Here is a 22303-nt window from a genome sequence, read left to right as displayed (position 1 = left end):
CCTACCACGTTCTGTTCTACTCCTCCTTCTTACTGGTCCCCCCAGGAAGGGTCCTGGATTCAGACCCCACTGTAATGGTCAAAGGGTGGTCTTTGACAGTCCACAGACCTTAGTCGTATGGCTCTGACCATGGAGATGTTTCATCAGACATCCAACCCATGGGATAAAAGAGGATTTGGAGCCCTGGTAGGAGTGTTTCCCCATGACAGGCCACTGCACAGGGAGAGCAGGGGCCCTCTGCTGCTGAAAATGCTCATCTGTGGCCAAACACTCCTGCTCTGTCTGTCACTCTTCCCTTTTCTTTCCTTCCAGAGTCATCAGCCGAGCCCCTGGCCTCAAACTGGTGGTGGAAACACTCATTTCTTCCCTCAAGCCCATAGGAAACATTGTCCTCATCTGCTGCGCTTTCTTCATCATCTTTGGCATCCTGGGTGTACAGGTAGGATTCCTATTGCCCTCAAACAGCCCTGGTACTCCCATACCTACCATGGGCACCTGTACCCCCAGCTACAACAGGCACAGCAAACTGAACAGGAAGAGCAGGCAAGCTGGGAAACTTCTGCAGCTGCTCAGCCCCATGAGATGTCTCCCTCTGAAGTGTCCCCATGGCCTTTGGCAAGTGCTTCCAGCTCTTCAACGAGTGCAAACATTGCTGAATGTGCAAGACATGAGTTAATGCTTGTGCATGCCTGGCAGGATTGGGTCAGGGTTTGGGTCAGTGTTACAGGAAGAGCCCAGAGCTGGCTCACTGGACACATCCATGCCACACAGCAAGGACAAGCAGCTCCATTCCTACTTGCAGGAACCCTGCCTCCAGCCAGCTCCATTCCTCCCCCTTGCTATCAACCCTAAGTCCACCCACATCCTCCTCTTATTTTTTTATTTAATTCTCTTTATTTTTGGTGAGAGGAGCGAGGGTGTGGGCGTTACTTACATCTCAGGGAATGCGCTTTACTTAGTCTGCTCTTATGCATCTGTACAAATGCACAATCCAGTACCTTCCATATGGAGAAGGGAGCCCTGGGCAGAGAGATAGAGCAGTGCAGCTTTGCGAAAAAAAATAGTATCTGAGAAGCAGGGGATGTATTTTCTGGTTCTTTACCCACACATGATTTTCTTTCCCATCAGCTTTCTTGGTAACTGGGAGACAGGGAGGGCTGATTGCTCTTAGTGGCTGAATAGAAGATTATTAGGCTAATGGCTTTAATTGGATCTCCAGAATACTGCCCTAACAGCTGTCAGATAGCAAGGACTTACAGTCACTTCTGCCTGGAGCAGTACAGTAAGATGAAAAGCCAGATGTGAATTTGCAGGATTGGCCCTATCTCCTTACCAGTGTATCAACCAGTGCTGTATAATGCACTGTTGTTCCCTCATACCTCTCCTCGAGGGAACCCTGCAGCCCACCTACTTCCTTGGGAGCTTCTGCACATCCCAGATGCATGGTGAGCCCTGGAGGGAAAGGAACTGATGGAGTTGCTCCCCTTCCACAGCTCTTCAAGGGCAAGTTCTACCACTGCCTAGGGGTTGACATCAGGAACATCACCAACCGGTCTGACTGCATGGCCGCCAACTACAAGTGGGTGCACCACAAGTACAACTTCGACAACCTGGGACAGGTGAGTGTGCCTGCAGCCCACATCTCTGATGGGAACTCAGCTCTCCTCCTGTATGTACCTCTCTGAGTGCCTGAAAAGCCTGATCTTAGGGCTAGGAAAAGCAGTTATTTGGTACGTGTATCCATGTAGAGCCTGTTGCTGGTGGTTTAGTAACAGGATGATGTGTACAGGTAGTGGGGAAAGAAAAGGGTGGCAGCAGAGAGCTTGATTTTATTGTTTAGCTCATGCTGTGAAGCAGATGTTCTTCATGACCTCTCCCCCCTGGTTGATCTGGCTTCCTATCCCTTCCCCGCCCCCCTCTTCCTCACTGAAAGGAGCAGGTTTTGATATGTGCAGAGACACGGGCAGAAAGAGTACTTCAACACTGTGTGTGTTAGAGCGTAAAAACTCGCTTATTTTTCCCAGTCTGCCAGATGCACCTGCTCCACATCTGCTTTGCTTTTTTATTGCAGGCCCTGATGTCTCTCTTTGTTCTGGCTTCCAAGGATGGCTGGGTCAATATTATGTACAATGGACTAGATGCTGTGGCTGTTGACCAGCAGGTATGAATACATCCTTGCAAAAAGACCTTTTTCACTTCCTGCAGCTAGTAGCTAGTAAGGTGAGAGTGTACTCTAATATCCTGCTTTGGACACCTCCCTCTAGCCAGGTTCTCCTTTTAGGGCCCTTCTCAATCCCTCGCTCTTCCCATTGCAAGTAGTCCAGGCTGTGCCAAGCCCATGCAGTGAAGTGCAGCTGTGACTGTAATGGCCTCAAGCTGGATGTCAGGAAAAATTTCTTTTCATAAAGACCAGTGCTGCATTGGCACAGGCTGCCCAGGGAGGTGGTGGAATCACTGTTCTTGGAGGTGTTCCACAACCGTGTGGATGTGGCACTGAGGGACGTGGATTATAGTGGCCACAGGCACGGACTGATGGTTACACTAGATGATCTTTCCAACCTTAATGATTCTATGACCATGTAGTGAGTGTCTGTGGTAATTCTCACCCCTCTAACCAGTCTGGATCACATGGTAGGACTTTATAACAACAGAGCAATAATGCCATATGCATTTCTGAACATGCTGCCTCCCTTCTGGCCCACAGATGGTTGCTTTAATACCCCATAAGAAGAGACTGTTGGGCTGCTGCCTGCTATAACACCATTCCTCCATTGCTAAGGCTATGACCTTGATAGTGCTGGTTTAGGCACCTGCCCTTGGCTGCACAGCCGTGGGCCTGAACCTTGGATTTGATGCTCTATTTACCTCTTAAATTCTGCACAAAATGCACTACTGTCCATAGTTCTTGCTCTTCCCATCCCACTCCTCTCATTTTCATAATCCCACCCCACCTTCTCAGCAGCCAGTCATCATGGCAGTACCAATCCCTACCATTTCTGTACCAGAACCCATCTGATCACAGCCTTTCCTCCTCCAGCCGGTGACCAACAACAACCCCTGGATGCTCCTCTACTTCATCTCCTTCCTCCTCATTGTCAGCTTCTTCGTGCTCAACATGTTTGTGGGGGTAGTGGTGGAGAACTTCCACAAGTGCCGACAGCACCAGGAGGCTGAGGAGGCCCGCCGGCGAGAGGAGAAGCGCCTGCGGCGACTGGAGAAGAAGCGAAGGAGTAAGGCACAGCCTAAGTGTTTGGTTGGTTCGTAGGCCAAGGTTTTCTGAGAAAAACCTTCTCCTCTTCTTTTTCTTTCTTGATGGGCCGGTCTCTAAAATGCATCGCTTTTGGCCGTGCTCTGAGCCTTCCTCCCTGCGTCACTGCCACCCAGCTATGCACCACACCAGTGGTCTGGGGAAGAGGGGGTGGCTGATGAAGTCTGTTGGGAAGCTATGGTGCTGGGGAAGCCATGAGGTTTTAGCATCCAGCCCCCGGGGAAATAAGGTGCACCAAAAATATACCTGTGTACATGTTGGTATGCACAGTCAGCACAGGACATACATAGTTCAGTAGACCTCCTGGGCTTCATGCAACCTCAACTAGTGTTAGGGAGAAGACTGAAGTTATACTTTGTGTTTAAACCAAAATTTCAAGAAAAGAGAGAGGAAAAAAAAAGAGGAAGACACTTGTGTTTTGTTCCTGGCTCTTTCTGTTGGTGTTGCAGTGTCACTTCTTGGGGTCCCAGGCCCTCTAAAGTGAAGTAAGCCCTCTTCCTGGTTTATCTGTTCTCTTCTGTATTACTTTTAAACAAAAATTGCAAAAGCATACTTGCCCCTAGATATCTTCCCTACTACCCCAGACTGATGGTTTTCTTCCATTCACTGCCCATAGGCATGCTTTCCCTTCCTCTGCTCCAGTTTTACCTCTCTCTTGTGACACCCTGGGGCCTCTCCTGGAACCATCTGCTCCCTTTTATCATTTATGATCTTAATTTGTTGAGGCATGAAATGCTGATTTAGCACCATTCCCACAAAACATAGACTGACAGATTTCAAGCATTGATTTTCTTTTCTTTATTCCATTTATTTTTCTCCCCCCTTCTACTTTCCTCTTTTTTTTGTGATTCATTTTTCTCTTATGCCCTCTTTTACCTATGCTTTTCAGTCCTTTCTCTCTCTCGCCTTCATTCCCTTGACTTTAACATTTATCACCACTTTTATGCCTGCTTCTTCCTCAGTGTTTCTTACCCATCCCTCTCTTTCTTCCAATTTCCTCCTAACTCTCCCCATCTTCCTCTTTCCACTGAAGAGGCGCAGCGTTTGCCGTACTATGCTACCTACTGCCCCATACGCCTCCTAATCCATTCGGTCTGCACGAGCCACTATCTGGACATCTTCATCACTTTCATCATCTGCCTCAACGTGGTCACCATGTCCTTGGAGCACTACAACCAACCTGTGGTGAGTGAGATCGCGGAGAGTAATTATGCTCTTTTGCTACAGCTCTCTAATGCTCACTGTCTACCAGAAGAGGTAGGATGCTTGTGTCTAAAAATACTGTTGATGTGTTGCAAGAGTTAATATAGTAGGCAGAGATATGTGAGGAATTTGGTATGTGCTTAGAAAGGCAGCCCCCACTTAGAGATCTGTAATCACCTGAAATGAAGAGAGATTAGGTACATAAGCAAGAGTAGGGTCCCTAGAAAGCTTTATATAATTAGGTCTCTGTGCTTTACATTATTAATGAGATAAGTGGGTCACCCAAATTTAGCTGCCTAGTCTACTTGGTATGTTTTCCTGGACCCTAACAAGAGGTGTGGTGGAAGCAGCAGTGCCCTTGGGAGCTTCAGGCTTTGCATCAGATTTCAAAATGAAATTCTGGTTCTCCTGCCATATGATCTGAGATGCGAGGACTGGATTGGCTGGTTGTGTGGTCACCCAGCCACCTCTTTCCTGTAAGAGGAGCTGAAGGGGTAAAGCCTCTGAAAAGAGCCTCTCTCAGCTTCAGGGGTGTGATTCCCAGCAAAGGACATGGTGATCTAAAGGAGTTTTTCACTTTGGCTGGAGAAGACCAGGAACCACTGAGTGTTGTTGGCAAAACTCTAGATGCTTCTGATAAAATAAAAGCATTCTGCTTATATCAGAGATGCTTTTTGCCTTTATATGTAGACAAAGCATTCATTATGATATTTGCCCAATGGCATTTCAGTTTTCTTTTGAGGAGACTCGTAGTTTAGATGACACTTCTGAACAAATGCTGTCTAAGGTAGGTCAGGAACTGAATCTGTGTGTTATCATTCAGATATGTTGCCTAGTTCCTCTGTTTCTTGCCCACCTTTTGTCTCGCTCCTAGTGATGCCCAGTTTTACTTTGCAGGAGCTTCCAGCCCTTATCTGTTTCCATCCTTGTGTCAGACCTTTGCTTGTGTCAGAACAAGTCACTGGACCTTTCTTACTCCTCAACTCCTTCCCCTGTAACACAGTCAGGCTCTGCTTATAAATCCTGTCCAACTGCTTTGAACCATTCCAGTACGAGGTGCCACCAGTGCTGCCCATTGGTCACACCGGTCCCTGGTGGCGGAGAAACTCACAGCTGAGCGATGACTCGTGTCTGTCCCAGAACAAGGCACGCAGGAGTTTCCCCCCATTAGAGATGGCATTTATAAATGACTGAAGCAACAACCTTCCTGCCTCGCTCCTTGCCCATAGCTAGGCCAATGCCATTAACGTGGTGGCATCCAGATGACGTGGGCTATTGGCTGAAGAGGAGGCTGATGAAACCTCAGTGGAATCTCCTTGCAATAGCCACCTTCTTCCCATTATGCTGAGAAGTGTAGGAGGAAGGAGCAATAACTGATCCCCAGAACAACATTGGGTGGAAGGGCTTGCTGATGGTTGCCTTCAGTAGGAGGCCTCCATGTTCAAGTATAGGGAGCATGGGGCATCTTCCCCATCCTGTAATGAATCACTGGCACTCAAGAGAGACCCCACAGGTTATGAACTTATTGTTGCTTTTGCCTCAATTCTTCCACTCTTTCTTTCTGCTGACAGTCCCTGGAGACCGCTCTTAAATACTGTAACTACCTGTTCACCACTGTGTTTGTGTTGGAGGCAGTTCTCAAGCTGGTGGCCTTTGGTCTACGCCGATTCTTCAAGGACAGGTGAGCAAAGGGTTGTGTAAAACATTTCTGTGGGAGAGCTGGGCGTTGGGAGGAGACCTCGAGGATGAATCCCTATCTGGAATATAGTAGCAGTCCCAACTATCTCCTAGTTTTGCACAGGAGAACTGCAGTGCCTGGGCAACAATAAGGTTTGTCCAAGAACTGCCTCTGTGTTGGCATCTGCTAGTTAGGCTAGAAAGCAAAGTAGGTGGGCTTAGAAACAGCCAGTTTTTTCCTGCCCTTGAGGCAAACTGGGAACATGCTGAAGCAGAACGTATATAATGAAGCTGATACGAGGTAGTGAGGCCATAAAAAGCTGGGCGCATTAGTCAAAGCATAGCACCATAGTAACACAGCTCCATGCTTTCAGATCAGGCTGGTTTGCCTCTGGCTGCTCAGGCTGTGTGCAGAGTGAATCTGTTTGTCTGCAAAAGCCCATACAGACTGACTCAGAGTGGGGCCTTGGATTTATACGTTTAGGATAAAGTGAAAACAATTCACATTATTTGTCAGGGAAGTGGAAAACCTCTGTCTTCCTGTATTCTCTTTGATTTTTTTCTTCTTAAGGTGGAACCAGCTAGATCTGGCCATTGTGCTGCTGTCTGTCATGGGCATTACATTGGAAGAGATTGAAATCAATGCGGCTCTCCCAATTAACCCCACTATCATCAGGATCATGAGAGTGCTGCGCATCGCCCGTGGTGAGAGAGGCACAGGCAGGAGGCAGGGATGGAGGTGGCCATGGGGTGGGACCCAGAGCAGTGACTCATTGAGCAGTGTTTGTAGAGGCACACACTCCTGCTGTCCTCAGCCCTGGAAGCAGAGAATAGAAAAGAGTAATTGTGATACACATTGCTTGGAGAAAGAGGAATCTTGGCCAGAATGTGTCTGGGTAAAGCAGAAGCCTGATAGGCACGGGTGGCAGAAATAGTGTGTTTAGGAAGGAGTAGATAGACTGGAGGAGAAGGAACTGGGAATGTAAATTGCAAAGATGTGGGAATGTGGGGACAAGGGGTACATTTCAATTTTTCAAGGGCAAAGGAAATCAAGGCTTCTGTCTTGTTCTACTGCCATTAGTAGGTATGCAAAAGGATGAATCTTCTGAGCTGAGTTTGAGTGACATTTCTCATGTGTTTCTTGTGACAGTCCTGAAGCTGTTGAAGATGGCCACTGGAATGCGAGCACTGCTGGATACAGTTGTTCAAGCCTTACCACAGGTAAAATCCACAAGCTTCCCCCAAGACTCTCTTTCTGCACCTTTTTTTTTCTTTCCCAAACGGTCAATTCTCTTGGTTTCTCAAAGGCGATGCCCTTTAGTGGGCAATATTGGTGATAGGTGGACAGTTGGACTAGATGAACTTAGAGGTCTTTTTCAACCTAGGTGATTCTGTGATTCTGGGTTTACTGTGATGTACACGTACCTGCCTGAAAGGGATGCCCAAGTTTTAGTGTTAAGTCATGGGAATACAGCTTACCTCACATCCCAGTTTGCCAGTGGGTGAATGAAATAAATCTTGATCCAGGGAAAGGGCAGGATTCTTCCCACCATGTCTAGCTAGTGTCTGTCCCCAGCTAATTTGTTGCTAGTCCCCAGCTCTTCTCTCTCTTCTCCGTAAGAAAGGAAGAGCAACTGGCAGCCATTTCAGGAGGAACACAGGTCTCTGTCCTTCTCACCCTTCCCTGCATGTTCCCCCTATTCCCTTCTCTCTCTCACGTGCATTCCCATCACTGTTTTTCTTAGCCAGTGCCTCCCCATTCCTGCTTTCTTTTCTTCCTTTCTCCTCCTGGATCCCTTCACAATTCTGAGCCTCTCATGTATGAGAAGCAGTGACGCACTCTGTTGTGGCTCACGCAGCCGGCGGTTAAGTGTCTACCACAAGACAGCTAGACAGAAGGATTCCATGAGCTGTGAGCAGCAGCTGTTCCTGAATGAGATGCTGACTTTACATAGGCATCGAGCCTAGTGAGAGGATCCTTTGTGACGGAGAAGTGACCTGGGAGACTATTCCCTTTCCTTGGGGATCCTTGCGAGAGAATTGTTAAGCAAGCAGTAATGGTACCAAATTTCCCTACTGATCACACATCAGATATTTCCCTGGCAGGCCCTGAGCAGGCAGCTATCTTGCATGATATCAAAATGTACGGGGGTTTGTCAGTTGCTTTATCAGCTAATGTGCCAGTCTCCATGAGTGGCAAGGAGCTGAGAATCAATCTGAAAACAGCATGAGTAGTTACACAAGGAGTTTACCTCTGATGTTAGTGGCAGACAGTGATGTCAATCTGAATTAGAGGAAACCCATAGTATGAAAGCCAGGGGAAATTCTGTGATCTTACCTGAATCCTGAGCACTGTCTGATTTCCAATCTTTTTCATTTTACAGTAATAATTTGTATTTTTGCATAATGTTAATGATATAAGTCACATCTAGGCTATATAACAGCATCCTTTGTCATCCAGGGTAGTTTGGAACTAAGACACATTGAACAATGTTAAAATTGAAGTGTTCTTGTTGGAGGCAGCTTGGTGCCCCTAAAGTTTATTAGTTCTGTCTACGCTGCCCTAGACTGGCTCAGTGCAGTTCCTCTTCTCCATTCCAGGAGCCACAACTACTGTTTAGCTCTGGCAAGGATCTGAAATAGAGCAGGTCTCCAGATCCAAAGAAGAATCATAGAACCATTAAGGCTGGAAAGAATCACAGAATCATAGAATGTTTTGGGTTGGAAGGGACCACAAAGATCACCTAGTCCAACCATCAACTCATCCCTGTGACCACTCTAGACAGTGTCACTCATGTGACATCTCCCCTTGTCTTGAATACCTCCAGGGGTGGTGACTTCACCACCTCCCTGGGCAGCCCATGCTACTGCAGCACCACTCTTTCAGGGAAGAAAAAATTTCCCAGTATCCAACATCTGCAGATGTGGTGTGTTTGCTCTGCTCAGATAAATAGACACAGATAGTATGAGCTGGCTGAAGTGTGTTCAGCCCTCAGTAAAAGGACTCTGTGGTATACTTGTAGTTAAATGGTGGGACTCAACTTCTACCCTTAAAATATGGTGAATAAACAGGAGAGGGGGAAATGATAGAATCATTGGAGTTGGAAGGGACCCTTAAAGGTCATCCAGTCCAACTCCCATGGGGCTGTTCATATCCCATGGAAATGTTTGTATCCATGTCACACAGAGAAGCAGAGTCATCAGACATTGAAGGATTTTGCTCAGGATGGCAAAGACTGCAGCTGGGACCTCAGTTCAAACCCTGCTCTGAGCCACAAACCACAAGGATATTCTTCCACGCTTTACAGATTCTTGCTTTTCTTCCTCACAGTCACCTCCAGACCCTTTGCTAACCAAGATGATCTGTCTTTTGGAGGTCATTAATATCTGCCATGATCTCCTTCACAAACATATGTCTGAAGGTCTGGCTCTAGGTGTTCCCTGGAAGGTAAAAGTGAATAGTGCTACCTAGTATCAAGCCTATGATCAATCCAGTTCCTATTGACTGGCTTTTGCTTCCTTCTGTAATGGTTTGCTTTCACTTAATAAAGTTATATAACCAATAGATCAAAAATCACTCCATAGTTAAACCTGTGTCAAAATCTGCACACAAAGCAGGGCTAAAATCCCCCACTTTCACTGTTAAAAATTGCATTTTGTCTCCATATTTTACACACTGAGTCTTCAGGGGACAATTGAATTATCTGTAATATTATTCTCCAAGATTTATTGGCTTTGCCAAGAGAAGCAGTTTAAAATAAGCTGTTCTTTCCCTTGTGCTTTTTCCTCATCTCAGCCTTTCTCTTTGTGTTCCTAAAGCACAGACTCACACCGGGGATTTTGGCTTGCTAATGGCATATAAGGCATCTCCAGTTGTCCTGTTCCAATTCTCTTCCTTTCTCTGTTATACTGCAACAATTCTTAATACTGAATAGAGGTTTAATTTTGGAGCCCTTTGGAAATTTAGTCCTTAGCTAAATTTTATTAGCCTCCTTTCTTTTAATGCCCTATAGACACAGACACAAAGGTGTGTGTTCAGAGCATTTACTATGGTGTCCAAATTAGTCATCAGAAATAATTCCTTCCACCGCATGTGTAGGGAGCCAGAATCTGGCAGCCCAGAGGAGTGGGTGTGCTGAATCATTCATTTCTTGCCTGAATTTGGATTTCACAGCAGTTGCAGTGACTAAATTAGGTTCCTGAAGTAGATGATCCTAATAAAGGCCCAGCTTATGCACTCACAAGCATTCGGGTCAGATACTACTCAGGTTTCGAAAAACACTGAATACCAGGTCCTTAATTCCCCACCTCCCTTTTCCCCACCAGTGGTGTGCTAATTGTTACTAGCATTTTCAGCCTGCCACTTTTAAAACTGCTTTCCATATATAATTCATGTGCCGCACATGCTGGGATGCAGGAGATTCAGAGGCAGAGCAGTGATTTGGGAAAGTGAGGATGTGGGGGCAATGCACACATTGTTGGTGCTACTTCTGTTTACCATGGAGCAGCAATCCTCCCATTGTGGAGTTTATAAAACATAAATGCTGGAAGCCCAGAAATCAGGCTTTGCCCCATTTTTCACAGGATAAAGAAAAAGCGGTGCTCTTCACTCTTTTGTAGTCTCTTCTCCTTCTCTTCTCTCCACACAATTTAAAAGAGGCTTTTTATCCATCTTCCTTCCCATCTCCCTCCCCAAGCCCTGCTCAGCCCTCCACATATGGAGGGTTGTATCTGTGTCCCCATCTCTCTGGAGCTCTGCTTCAAGCGTAACTTTGGGGAATTTAGGCAGCTTGATGGGGCATGTAGCACTGCAGCTCGTCTGTGTGCTGTAATCCATAGTTTCACTCTCACTTAGTCAAAATGGGTGCATTTCGCTGAGCTCCTGCTCTAATATGCCTGCATTCACCTGACCAGCAGTTGTACACTTTAGTCAGTACTGGCTAGAAACAGCATCCTTTGTATGTGCTGGCAGCTGTTGTTCCATGGATGGCATAGTCACAGGTAGTCGCTGGTGATTTCCAAGGTTACTGAGCAATTGTTTTGTTGCATTTGAACTCTGAGAATTTGTTGCTCTACTCTCCTGGTTTTGGAGTACAGAAACTAGTGTGCGTACGATTCACGCTTGCCTGTTCAGATGAGGTAGGCTGACTGTGCTGTTTGCTTTCAGGTGGGGAACCTTGGACTGCTTTTCATGCTCCTCTTTTTCATCTATGCTGCTCTAGGAGTGGAGCTCTTTGGAAAACTTGGTAAGTCTGAAGCAGCCTGTGCTCTGGTGTGAACTACAGATCTGCTGGGAGTTTTTTCAAGCTCAGTACTCGTTCAATAACGGGACTGAATTATTCATTGTCCTTCATTCTCCTTTTTGTGAATTTGACATAAGCAGAATTTCTTTCTAAAATGTGATTGTTCTAACAGCTTAAAAGAACAAAAGTAGTTTCTAGTATTTCTTTCATTCTTAAACCTTCAGTTTTTCTTCACTGTATTCTTTGGTAATGCTCTAAGGCTACAAAAGAAGTCAGTTAATGCTTACTCATGTCTCTTGCCGTGAAATATTGATCATGGAGAAAGGCATCACAGTGATGTGTTGGGAAGGTCATCCAGAGCAACCCAGAGTTACACCACCGGTAGTGATTTTTTGCACTGCTGTACAGCAGTCAAGTGTTGTTGGGCAACAGCCCACTATTTGGCATGGTGCTGAGGCCATTAACTTAGGCCTCCAGGTTGTGAGGAGCCTGAAGTCCCCTTCCCTAGCTCCTGCTGTTGATCTCAGAGCATGTGGTGTGTCCCCCATTAATAGCTGTGATCCCCGTTCTTACAGTATGCAATGATGAGAACCCCTGCGAGGGCATGAGCCGTCATGCTACCTTTGAGAACTTTGGGATGGCCTTCCTCACACTCTTCCAGGTGTCCACAGGAGACAACTGGAACGGAATCATGAAGGTAACTGGGCCTTAGGGGGGCGTGTGAGAAATTCTGACCAGAGCTCAGATCAGCAGTGCTCGGTGCTTTGGTTGGAAAGGGAGAGGAGCATAGGAACTGAGTTGCCAGACAGAAGGAAAGTTCTTTGCAAATATATGGTACATTTGAGTGTGATGTGAGCAGGCAGAACTGCACAGCATCAGTTCACACACCTGGGGCCACAGTGGCAGAAAAATGCAATGGTCTGAAGATTTAATTTCTGTAGACCTTTGGGCATACTTGCTCTGAAGCAGAGAGCACAAGTTGCGTCCCATGATCAGATAATGTCCTTGATTCTTTGAGGACTTCATGATTCTAGAAGCTGTGGAGTGATAGAACCATTGCTCTGTTCTTTCCAGTGGCATTGGTGTTTTTTGACAGAAAGATCAGCCAAGCTTGCATTCTTACTTTAGTCCTTCCTTCCTTTCATCATTCCCTCTCAAAACCAACTTCCTCTCAAGGATACCTTACGCGACTGCAGCCACGATGACCGGAGCTGCCTCAGCAACCTGCAGTTCATCTCCCCACTGTACTTTGTCAGCTTTGTGCTCACAGCCCAGTTTGTCCTCATCAATGTGGTGGTAGCTGTTCTCATGAAACATCTGGATGACAGCAACAAGGAAGCCCAGGAGGATGCAGAAATGGATGCTGAGATTGAGCTGGAATTTGCGCATGGACTGTGCTCCCGCAAGTCAGGCTCCTCCAAATCAAGGCAGGGAAAAGGAGCAGGAACAGGAAGCGGTGGTGGGAGAACAGAGCCTGAAGGACGTATGTGCACGAGATGCTACTCTCCTGCCCAGGTGGGTACACCTTTGAGCTTACCAACCAGAGTGCAACAAGCGGCTGTGGTGAGAAGCCAGGGGGCCTAGATGATTGAGGGCTTAGCAGTAGCAGGCAGACTCTTCCACTTCAGGGTGAGAGGCTTGATTTTAGCAGTAGACTTTTGAGTTGGTAGCATTGTGAAGAGGCAAGGATGTAATAGCAGCAGGTCCTGTAGCACTGCTCGGCAGCTCACTGGCGTCATAAGCATAGGATCCTGAGGGCCAGCAGAGGAGGGATGGAGCAGATTAGCTGAAGCTGTATTAGGAGCAAATTTGAGAGGGAAGCTCAGGAGAAAAGAGAAGGGGAAATGGCAGATGGAGTGAAGCACATCAGCAGAGCTGGAATGGAGGTGTGAGCAGTGCTGTGCTGTGCTGTGCTGTGCTGACAGTGAGTGAAGGCAGTCTATCCTTTTTGCATTGGATTTTGGCACCTTTACACACCCTAAGGAGCAAATGCTCCCCCTGTGACCCTGTGCAGGTACCTGCAGAACAAGGTACTGCTCCAGATGAGTCAGGGTGGAGAATCCAGCCCCAAATTCACAAGGAACTTTGAAACAAAAGCTCGGCATTCTTAAAATGATTTCTCCCATCCTCCCCCCCTTCTTGTCCCCTAGGAGAACTTATGGCTGGACAGTATCTCTTTAATTATTAAGGACTCCTTCGACGGGGAGTTAATGATCATCGATAACCTATCGGGCTCCGTCTTCCATCATTACTCCTCGCCGGCCATGTGCGAGAAGTGTAACCATGACAAGCAAGAGGTAACCTGCGTACGAGGATGCGTGAGGGGACTCTTTCCCCAAGACCTGCACATCCACATTCACATGCCCGCAGGATATCCAGTGTGTGCTCCTGGCTGTAGTTTGTGTAGGCAGAGGGCCTGGCCCGTGTTTGTCATCTATCATGTGCCGCTGAGACTGCCTTTGGTATCAGTCTGCCCTCCTTAGCCATGGGGTATGTTTGAGGTGGTAGAAATCTGAGATGTGCCATGGTGTAGGTCAGGAGGGACTGACTGAGATGCAGATGAAGACAACATTGTATTCAGTTCTGCAAGAACAGAGGTTGGAGCTCACTGTGTAGAAAGAACTGGAAGGTTCACACCCCGGTACTAGCACTTAGAGACAACTCTGGAAGATTCTAGCATGTTGCATCTTCATTTGAAGCATATGTTTGCTTATTCCCTGTTGAGGAGATTGAGCTAAGCACCTGCTTACATGCTTTATTGAGTAGAGTTACTGTCTGTGAGCCAGGATTGGTTTGTGATTAAAACTGGTTAATGAGTTTGATATAAAAAAAAAACTAAACAAAAATGAGCCCACTGAGAAAGTTTTAGATCCTCTTTTCTGGTGTAGAACCTGTTAGCTGGCAAATGGGTTGCTGCTAAGAGCAGGACTGTAGATGCTTTGGAGAACCACTTCATAAGCAATTTGACTTTTCATGTTATAAAACTTCAGAGCAAAGTAGCCTGGGAGATGTTAGGTGAGAAATATAATTATTTTTTTCTCTGAAATCAATTTGTTATATTTAAGTACTGTGGTCATGATTAGTCTCATATCAGTAGCTGTTCTCATCTGTCAGTATATCACTACATCAACAGCAGTCTACACCATCTCCTTCCCCATAACTAACTTGATACATTGCTCTTGCTTGTAAGGAAACCAGGAAAGTTGAGAAGAGAGCTCTTACTGGTAGATATCCACATTTGAAGATGGTAATATTTCATTTGGCATTGCACCCCTAGTTCTGATGTTTTACATTTTTTCAGTCTTTCAGCTATCTACTTATCCCAGTAGCTTCCATTTGGAAGTATCAAAATGAAAAAATAGCTGTAGTTTCCCAGTACTGCAACACTTTACCCATGGACACTGCATTAATACTGTCAAATAACTGTTTTCAAATCATTCCGCTTTCCAGTGCTTTATATAAGTCTTTATATTCAGCAGTTGATGCTCAGCCTTCTCAGAAAAATAAGTCTTCTAAAGGTATTCCAGAATGATTGCCCTCAAATCAAGTCATTTGCAGCCAGTTTGCTGCATTTGAAAACCTTCCAGGTAGTCTTCAGTATTCCTGCTTGGGAATTAAGGCAACATCAATTTTCTTACCATCCCAGCAAGGAAACTGGATGGCAAAATCTCCAAATGCAACCCACAGCAAAGAGTTTAACAGAAAAATCATTACCAAATAATTATTCTTAGTTCAAATTTTCTAATGGTTATTACAGAGCCATAAATTGATTTTCTAAATTGATATTTCACTGTATCTAAAGTGTGGAATTGAAATGAAATTATCTATATCCATAGGAATAATGTCAGTAGTGAAGAGTAGTTATTTTATTTCTCATTATATGAATCAAAGTGAAAGGTGAGGATTTTAAGTCATAGGTTGATCGTGATCTTCTCTTTGTATTTCATAGTGTGAAAACCAGTGAGGAAATTCCAACATAAAATCACAGCTAGACTTGAGCCCAGCACTAACACCAGCAATACATAGTCATTAATTAGAGGATACTCAGTTGCATCAACATAAGCAGAGTTGTGCATTAGTACCAGTTGTACACTGCCAGAAGGTACACTGTGCACATGGAATTGTACTGTTTTTATGTTGTCTTTTTCAGTACATGTTTTTTAACAAAACAGGATGTTGGCTGCTCACCAAATCACCTTAGCTTCGCCTTTGTGAAAGTGATCACATTATCAGTAGAAAGGTGGTTTTTTTTTCCATTTCATTTGTAGTTTAATCCGAGAAGATGCTGAGCAGAGTGGATGAATACAACGCTTAAACATATGCTCAAGATTGTAATATGTGTTAAGCTTTGTATTGTGTGGAGTACAAAGTGCTCAGTGTCTTTCTGAGTTAAACTGCTGGCCTCTTATTTTCAGACCAATTATTTGGACTGTTAAGGATTTTCCTAATCATGGCTCTGTTTAAAAGATAGCTTATACCTGCAATGAGTTATTTTCTAAGGGATATGTGCGCGTGGTTCAGTGCCTGTGGTTGGTGTCCCAGGCAATTCATGCTTCTACTGACCATCCCATTAGCCCTGCACTGCCATTTGATTCACTTTTTTTTTTTTTTTTCTCTTCATCTTTAGTTAAGAGTATTTTTCAATATTCTCCAGGAATGGAAGCTACAACAACATGCCAGAATATGACTAGCCTCTTCTTCTGTCATTTCTGTCCTTTCACTTTCAGGCTGGTTGACAGTTAGATGTGTGTATCAGTGGCTGATGGTGTATTTAGCCAGTGAGCAGCAGTGAACAGTGTTCCCACACACACAGTTGATCTGCTCATGACTCTGTTGATTGTGCTTTTTGTGTAGATCCCAATGTGGACAGAAATTGTGAGCAAGCAGTTCAGTGAAGAATAGCCAAATTCTGGCTTTTGTTGAAACCCTTTTTTATGGATGGAGAAGGGAGTCACAGATGTTGTCACATTTCAAATTCACATTTCTACAAGCTGTAGGGCTGTTCTGCTGTAACAAGCACTTGTGCAAGTAATGGATGAGTATGCACCTTAAATGGGACTGGGTGAAGATGGTGTTTCTGTACACAATTAATTGCTGACTGGTGGCTGTGTAGTGTGCTTGACATAACATCCTTATGAGTTCTCTGGTGTATGCATCAAGCATCAAGCATTGGTTACTTTGAGCTCTCTACATGGTTGAGTGACACCACGTTCAAGAGTCAGAATAATATCCCAAATGTGGATGCTGTTTGCGCCCTTTATTTAAATCCAGCTCAGTTTTCCCCTTCTGTTTATTCCAAATGCCTTATCCAAGAATGGAGACTCTTCCAGTCTCTGACATTGGCACAAACTCCCAGCTCAAAGGAGTCATGTCTACGAATATTCCACCTGCTCTTATGGCATAGAAGCTGTACCCAGTTCTTGCAAACAAAAACAAAGGGAAGGACAATATTACTGCCCAGAAAGAAAGCTCTCTTGACTGAGACAACCTGGAATATAGCTGTTCAGTCAGGTGCTGGTGGTGGGAACTGATAGGACTCCAGAGACCAGCTACAGAAAGTCAGAGAATCATTAAGGTTGGAAAAGACCACTAAAATAATCTAGTAAATTGAGCACAGGATGAATAGAGCGGCTACTTAGGCTACTAGAAAAAGGAGAATTGTAAGACAAGGTCTGGCAGAGGGGAATTGTAAGCTTGCAGGAAAGGTGGGAGTGGGGTGTGTGTGGTGTGACACAGGCCAAATGATGGAGAAAGCTCAGGCACAGGGCTAGAGCAAAGATGAGTTTCATGGATGAGAAAGATACAGTAGTCACACTTGGTTTCAGAAATCAAGAGAGCAATAGTACAGGGTGGGCTGGCAGGGTTCATTTAGGGATGGAGAACAGGAGGGAGGGTGGTGTTAGCTGAGTAGGTTAGAGATGAAATAGAAGATGCAGGGAAGCTGGAGGGAGGTGGGATTTCAGTGATGAAGGTAAGAGAATACAAAAAGCATGATATTGGCATGGACTGCAAGAGGCATGACTATCCCTGGAATGAAAGCATCTTTGTGTTGAAGAGGGCTGTCCTTGGCACCTTCAGAGATGGGTTTATTCCTCATCTCTCTATAGAGCAGACTGCCTTGTCACCAACTTGAGGGAGCCCTGGGACAGATTCGGGACTCCTTTCTACAATACTGGCATTAGGGGAGCATGGACTGGAGATGGGCTGCTTGCAGATTCTGTGTTCTGCTTCCTTAGAAAGTGGATTCTTCTGTCCAGCCCAAATCTGGGTTAGGCAGAACCTGTTGTATCCAAGGAATATAACATAAAATTCATCTTGGGCCTACAGGCTTTTACTTATCCTTCATAAACAGCGTGACTGCTTGAAATGTGGGCTCTAGACATCCAATGACAGCTCCTTCCCTTCCCGCAGGTCCAGCTGGCTGAAATGGAAGCATTATCCCTCAATTCAGACAAGTCCTCTTCCATCCTTCTAGGAGATGAATCAGATAATCGCAGCACTTCTCGGCTGAGTCCTAAGGAGACCAAGGTTAGCCTCAGGTGTTCATAGGCATGTTGCACTGTATTTCTGTCCCTGCTCCTCAGAAGTGCTCTGTGTTCATACGTATGTCCCTGCTGAGGAATATAAATGTTGGTCACTTTTCAAGAGCTTCTCCATAGAAGAGAAAAAATGGATGTATGTTTTTGAATGTTCTCTTCATCACTATTAATAACTGCCTTTGAATGACCCTAAATTTAAAGGATTTGAGTGTGAAATATGAGCGTGTTTTAGCTAATTCATAGGAACCTTAAGAGACATCCATTTCCTGACAAGTCTGCTCTGTGATTTGCCATTAAATTTCACCAGGTTTTGTCTTTATTTATTTATTTTTTTTCCAGGATGGCCAGGACAGCCCTGACTCCGCTGAGGCAGGAGATCTAGGGGAATGCTTGCTTCCAATATCCAGCACAGATGGCTCCACAAACCCAGACAGTTACCTGTGTGAAATAGAGAAAACTCCTTTCAACTCAGTCCAGTCTTGGCTAAAGCATGAAGGTACCAAAGGTGAGAACAGCTAGCATTCCCCAGGTTTGTGTGGATTGGTTCAGCTTATCTGCCTTCCTCCTGCAAGGAATGGAGGTAATGTGAGGCAGGGTTACACTAACAAAGAATTCACTTTCAGTTCACTAGTCCTCTGGAGTGAAAATCATTTCCTTCTTCAGCTGCTAGATCTTATACACTCCTTCAGACTTGCCAGTGTGAAGCATCATGAAAGACTTGCTTCCTATTTGCAGTAGTGCACCTGCTTGTTGTCAGAGCAGAGCGTCAAATAGATGAAGGGACACAGGTTTCAGTGACTTGCGAGCTGGGTAACCGTTGTTCACTCTGCAGGGTAAATTATTGCTATCCCATGAGACCAAGCTCCTTGAATAAAGCCAAAGGGAAATTATAAGACATCTGCCCTTTGTGGAAGTCCCACTGTTCCACTCCTGAGCACAGTTTCTTAAGCCACCAGTTTATTTATCTCCCTTCATCCCCTGCTTTGCAGGATCTGGAATGAAAGCCCTCTGGCAATGATATCTGGCTGAATCAAAGCCTTATGGCTCAGCTTTTCTCTCCAAGAGCAGCAACAAGAGAGGCAAGCTGGGCTGTTGCTTTACGGCTCTGAGCTGTGTTGGATCTGTAGGGTCTGGTGCAGGTTTTTGCTATTGTGCAGAAAGTGCAGATTCATTGTGTGAACTCTAGACTGAGGCTTCTTGGCTAGGAGTGTGTGTTGTCAGATATCCTCTATACACTGGACTTGCAGGACCCTTGGTGTAACAGCAGCAAAGGCACAAAATTAAGGTGGAGGACTCCTGAACTTTTTTTTTTTCTGTTTGTGTTCTCTTCCCTATTTATTTTGGTGTTTTCTCAGTCCCTCCCAGCCCCTTTTCTCCAGGTACATCGTGCCCTCTGTTACCTGTACCAGCAGAATTTTTCCACCCAGCCATCTCTGCTGCCCAGACAGGGCCTGAGAAGGTCTCGTGTGCACATAACCTTCCTAAGATCTCTCTGCAAGGCTCATGGGTATCACTGAGATCTCCGAGCGTGAACTGTTCACTTCTTCACCAGGTGAGGAACCCTACTTACTTCTGCTTGGAAACCTTGATTTCCACATCACATGCAAAAATAGAGGACTGAATAGGGAGGAAGGCAAACAAAGAAGAGAGGCCAGCTGTGGACAGGGGCTGGGTGACTCTGATCTGACTTGGAGGAGCACAGGGAACCACAGTGTGTAGGAGGGGTGGGGAGGAGATAATTTTGTACAGCAAAGAAGGGTTGTATAGCTCTACCCCCTGAAATTACATGCTCTTCTGCTTTGGATCAAAAAGCAGTCTGACAGCTGCAGCTAGCACCATGTAAATATGGAATCACATCACGTTTTAGCTCGCCCCTGGGCCCCATGCACCAAGTGCACTACAGCCACCTGCATGCACAGCAGCCACTGTGTGAGCCAGGGAGATGGCAGCCACACAACCACCTCAGTTTCTCCTGGTGCTGTGGCTCTGGATCACATCCACACTCTGCCTCTGAGCTCTGTTTTCCCCTTGCCACTTAGCTTTTGCACCTCAGAAAGACACTCTCTCTCTGAAAAGGCATCTATTTCTCATTGAGAAGAAGAAAAGCATTGAGGGAAGATCAAGTGTCTCTGAATTGCAGAGGAGACAGAGAATGGAGTCCATCGGTGATCCCTCTTATTGTTCTTGGAACTCACCCCACGAACAATTCCTGTTCCCAGGGACACTCTATTCCAGACAAGCTATACAATAAAATTATGTGTTATCCAGTTCTATGTGATAGACACTCTTAGCACAATACAAATGTGTATGAATTCACCAGGGATAAATTTAGCCTTGAGCTGAGGCCATTGATTTGTTGTGGTGTTGAAACTTCTCATATAAGTTTAGACATGAAGAAAAAGATCTCTGGAGATTGCATGGCACGGAAGGAAAAGTGCTGAGCCATTGTAAAGGAGAAACTGGTAAACTTCTTATTATGTGAGACAGACTGTATAGAATAGCTATGGTTCAGGAAATCAGATGACACCAATGTGAGCAGTGCAGTCAATATGCTGGGGGGAAGGAATGCTATCCACAAGGACCTGCACAGGCTTGAGAGGTGGGCCCATGCAAATCTCATGATGCAGACCACTTTCCTAAGAATATGATGAAGTGGGGTTAAGTAACTAAGTACTATCACAAGGACATTAGGGTAATTTTCCCTTTCTCCTGAAAGGAGATTTGAGTTTTCTCCCCTAAATACAGCCACTGCTGCTTGTGCTAGTCAGAAGAATCTCTTTTCTATCCCAAAATATTTCTGATTCTTTTTAATGAGAGGAGGCTTCCTGAGGTTTCCACAGAAACCTATCTGCTTTATGGCCAGCTGACGATTTTGATGTGCCTGCAGCCTGTCCATGTGGCAGGTTCACATGGACACCAAAGTGGTCCCGCTGCCTCCTGGACTGACACCAGAGCTCACAGACCCAGCATCCCTTCCCTCTGGTGGAGCATTTTAGGGGAGAGGAGAAGGTTCATCCTGGAGCAGAATAAGAGGGTGGTAGACATGGAACAGGTGGTCATGGCATTGAGTTTGCAGAAGTTCAACAGGCATGAAAAATGCTCTCAGCCATAGGGTCTGATTTTTCTGGTGGGTCCTATATGGAGCCCGGAGTTGGAATTGGTGATCCTTAGGAGTCCTTTCCAACTCAGGATATTCCATGATTCTGTGATTCTATGGAATCAAAGCTCAAAATATAGAAAGTTTCCTCCCCCAGAAGGGAACATCCTTGGCTTTGGAGCAGGTTTCAGCTGGATTACAGTTGCCATTCCCACCAGAGGAGAGTGAGAGAAGAACTGGAGTTTATTTTCATACCTCAAATCACTTAAAAAAAATAAATTGTCTTGCTGCTCTTCCCATCTGAACATGGTATGCATTCACCCCCCAGGCTCCTGAGAGCGACACATCACTGGACAGTCGGAGCAGCAGCTCGGCAGGCAGCCTTCAGACCACACTGGAGGACAGTCTCAACCTCAGTGACTCTCCCCAGTGTACCCTGGACCTCCCCGTGGCCCTGTGCCCCATGCCGGCTGCTGGCGACCAAAGACCCCTGGCAGCTCCCCTGTCCCCCACCTCCCGTCGCCGCAGCCTACGGGGCCGGGGGCTCTTCACCCTGCGCAGCATCTGTCGGCACCAGCGCAGCCACAGCAGTGGTGGGAGCACCAGCCCTGGTTGCACCCACCATGACTCCATGGACCCTTCGGATGAGGAGGGGGCAGGAAGCAGTTTGCGGGGCGGAGGCAACAACAGCGAGCCCTCGGAGACCCTCAGCAGCCTCTCGCTGACCTCCCTTTTCTCGCCCCCGCCGCCAGGGCTGACGCTGGGGAAGAAGTGCAGCAGCACCAGCAGCCTCCACGCCAGCCCTTCGCTCCGCCGTCCTGCTGCCCACCACACCAAGCCCTTCTACACCGTTGACCCCAAGGGCTTCCTCTCCATGCCCTCCTGGGTGACGGACTTCTGCAAGGACACCCCTCCGCCAGTGCAAGGAGCAGAGCCCGACGGCCCCAGCAGACTGGGGACAGGGGAATGCGGCTCCCTGCTGCCGTCCGAGCTGGGTGATGGGGTCAGCAAGAGGAACAGATGAGGGTCCCTGGGTGTGGGGTGTGCGGAGTCTTTGGCCACCGGCATGGGGAGCACATTTTGGCAGTTGCTTCCCAGCAGCGATTCCAAAGGATTTGGGGGAAAAAGAACCAGGCAAACAAAAAATTATAAATATATATATATACATAAATATATATATATATATATATATAGAATAAATATTCTGGTACCGTACCTCAGAGGCGTGGGAGAATGCAAGCAATACGGGAACAGTCCTGCCCTAGGGCAAGACCTG

The 22303-nt window shown here is 46.1% G+C and overlaps 1 protein-coding gene across 1 annotated transcript in view; it reads left to right on the top strand.

Moving 5' to 3' along the window:
- CACNA1I (calcium voltage-gated channel subunit alpha1 I) overlaps nucleotides 1-22051 on the top strand; it is a 148482-nt gene extending 126431 nt beyond the window's left edge. Inside the window, exons 21-36 of the mRNA XM_042837747.1 lie at nucleotides 313-439; nucleotides 1494-1619; nucleotides 2072-2161; nucleotides 3038-3257; nucleotides 4302-4453; nucleotides 6043-6152; nucleotides 6720-6853; nucleotides 7299-7369; nucleotides 11316-11394; nucleotides 11967-12088; nucleotides 12568-12906; nucleotides 13542-13688; nucleotides 17803-17919; nucleotides 18270-18435; nucleotides 19286-19482; nucleotides 21356-22051. Coding sequence (XP_042693681.1) covers nucleotides 313-439; nucleotides 1494-1619; nucleotides 2072-2161; nucleotides 3038-3257; nucleotides 4302-4453; nucleotides 6043-6152; nucleotides 6720-6853; nucleotides 7299-7369; nucleotides 11316-11394; nucleotides 11967-12088; nucleotides 12568-12906; nucleotides 13542-13688; nucleotides 17803-17919; nucleotides 18270-18435; nucleotides 19286-19482; nucleotides 21356-22051 — 2893 coding nt within the window. The remainder of the gene's footprint in view (nucleotides 1-312; nucleotides 440-1493; nucleotides 1620-2071; nucleotides 2162-3037; nucleotides 3258-4301; nucleotides 4454-6042; nucleotides 6153-6719; nucleotides 6854-7298; nucleotides 7370-11315; nucleotides 11395-11966; nucleotides 12089-12567; nucleotides 12907-13541; nucleotides 13689-17802; nucleotides 17920-18269; nucleotides 18436-19285; nucleotides 19483-21355) is intronic.
- The last annotated feature ends 252 nt before the right edge of the window (nucleotides 22052-22303 follow it).

Source organism: Centrocercus urophasianus, unplaced genomic scaffold (genome assembly GCF_019232065.1).
Source record: "Centrocercus urophasianus isolate 14NV4802_14NV808 unplaced genomic scaffold, USGS_Curo_1.0 seq_73, whole genome shotgun sequence".
In the NCBI taxonomy this organism is placed as follows: Eukaryota; Metazoa; Chordata; class Aves; order Galliformes; family Phasianidae; genus Centrocercus; species Centrocercus urophasianus.
This window is presented reverse-complemented; position numbering and strand designations above follow the sequence as displayed.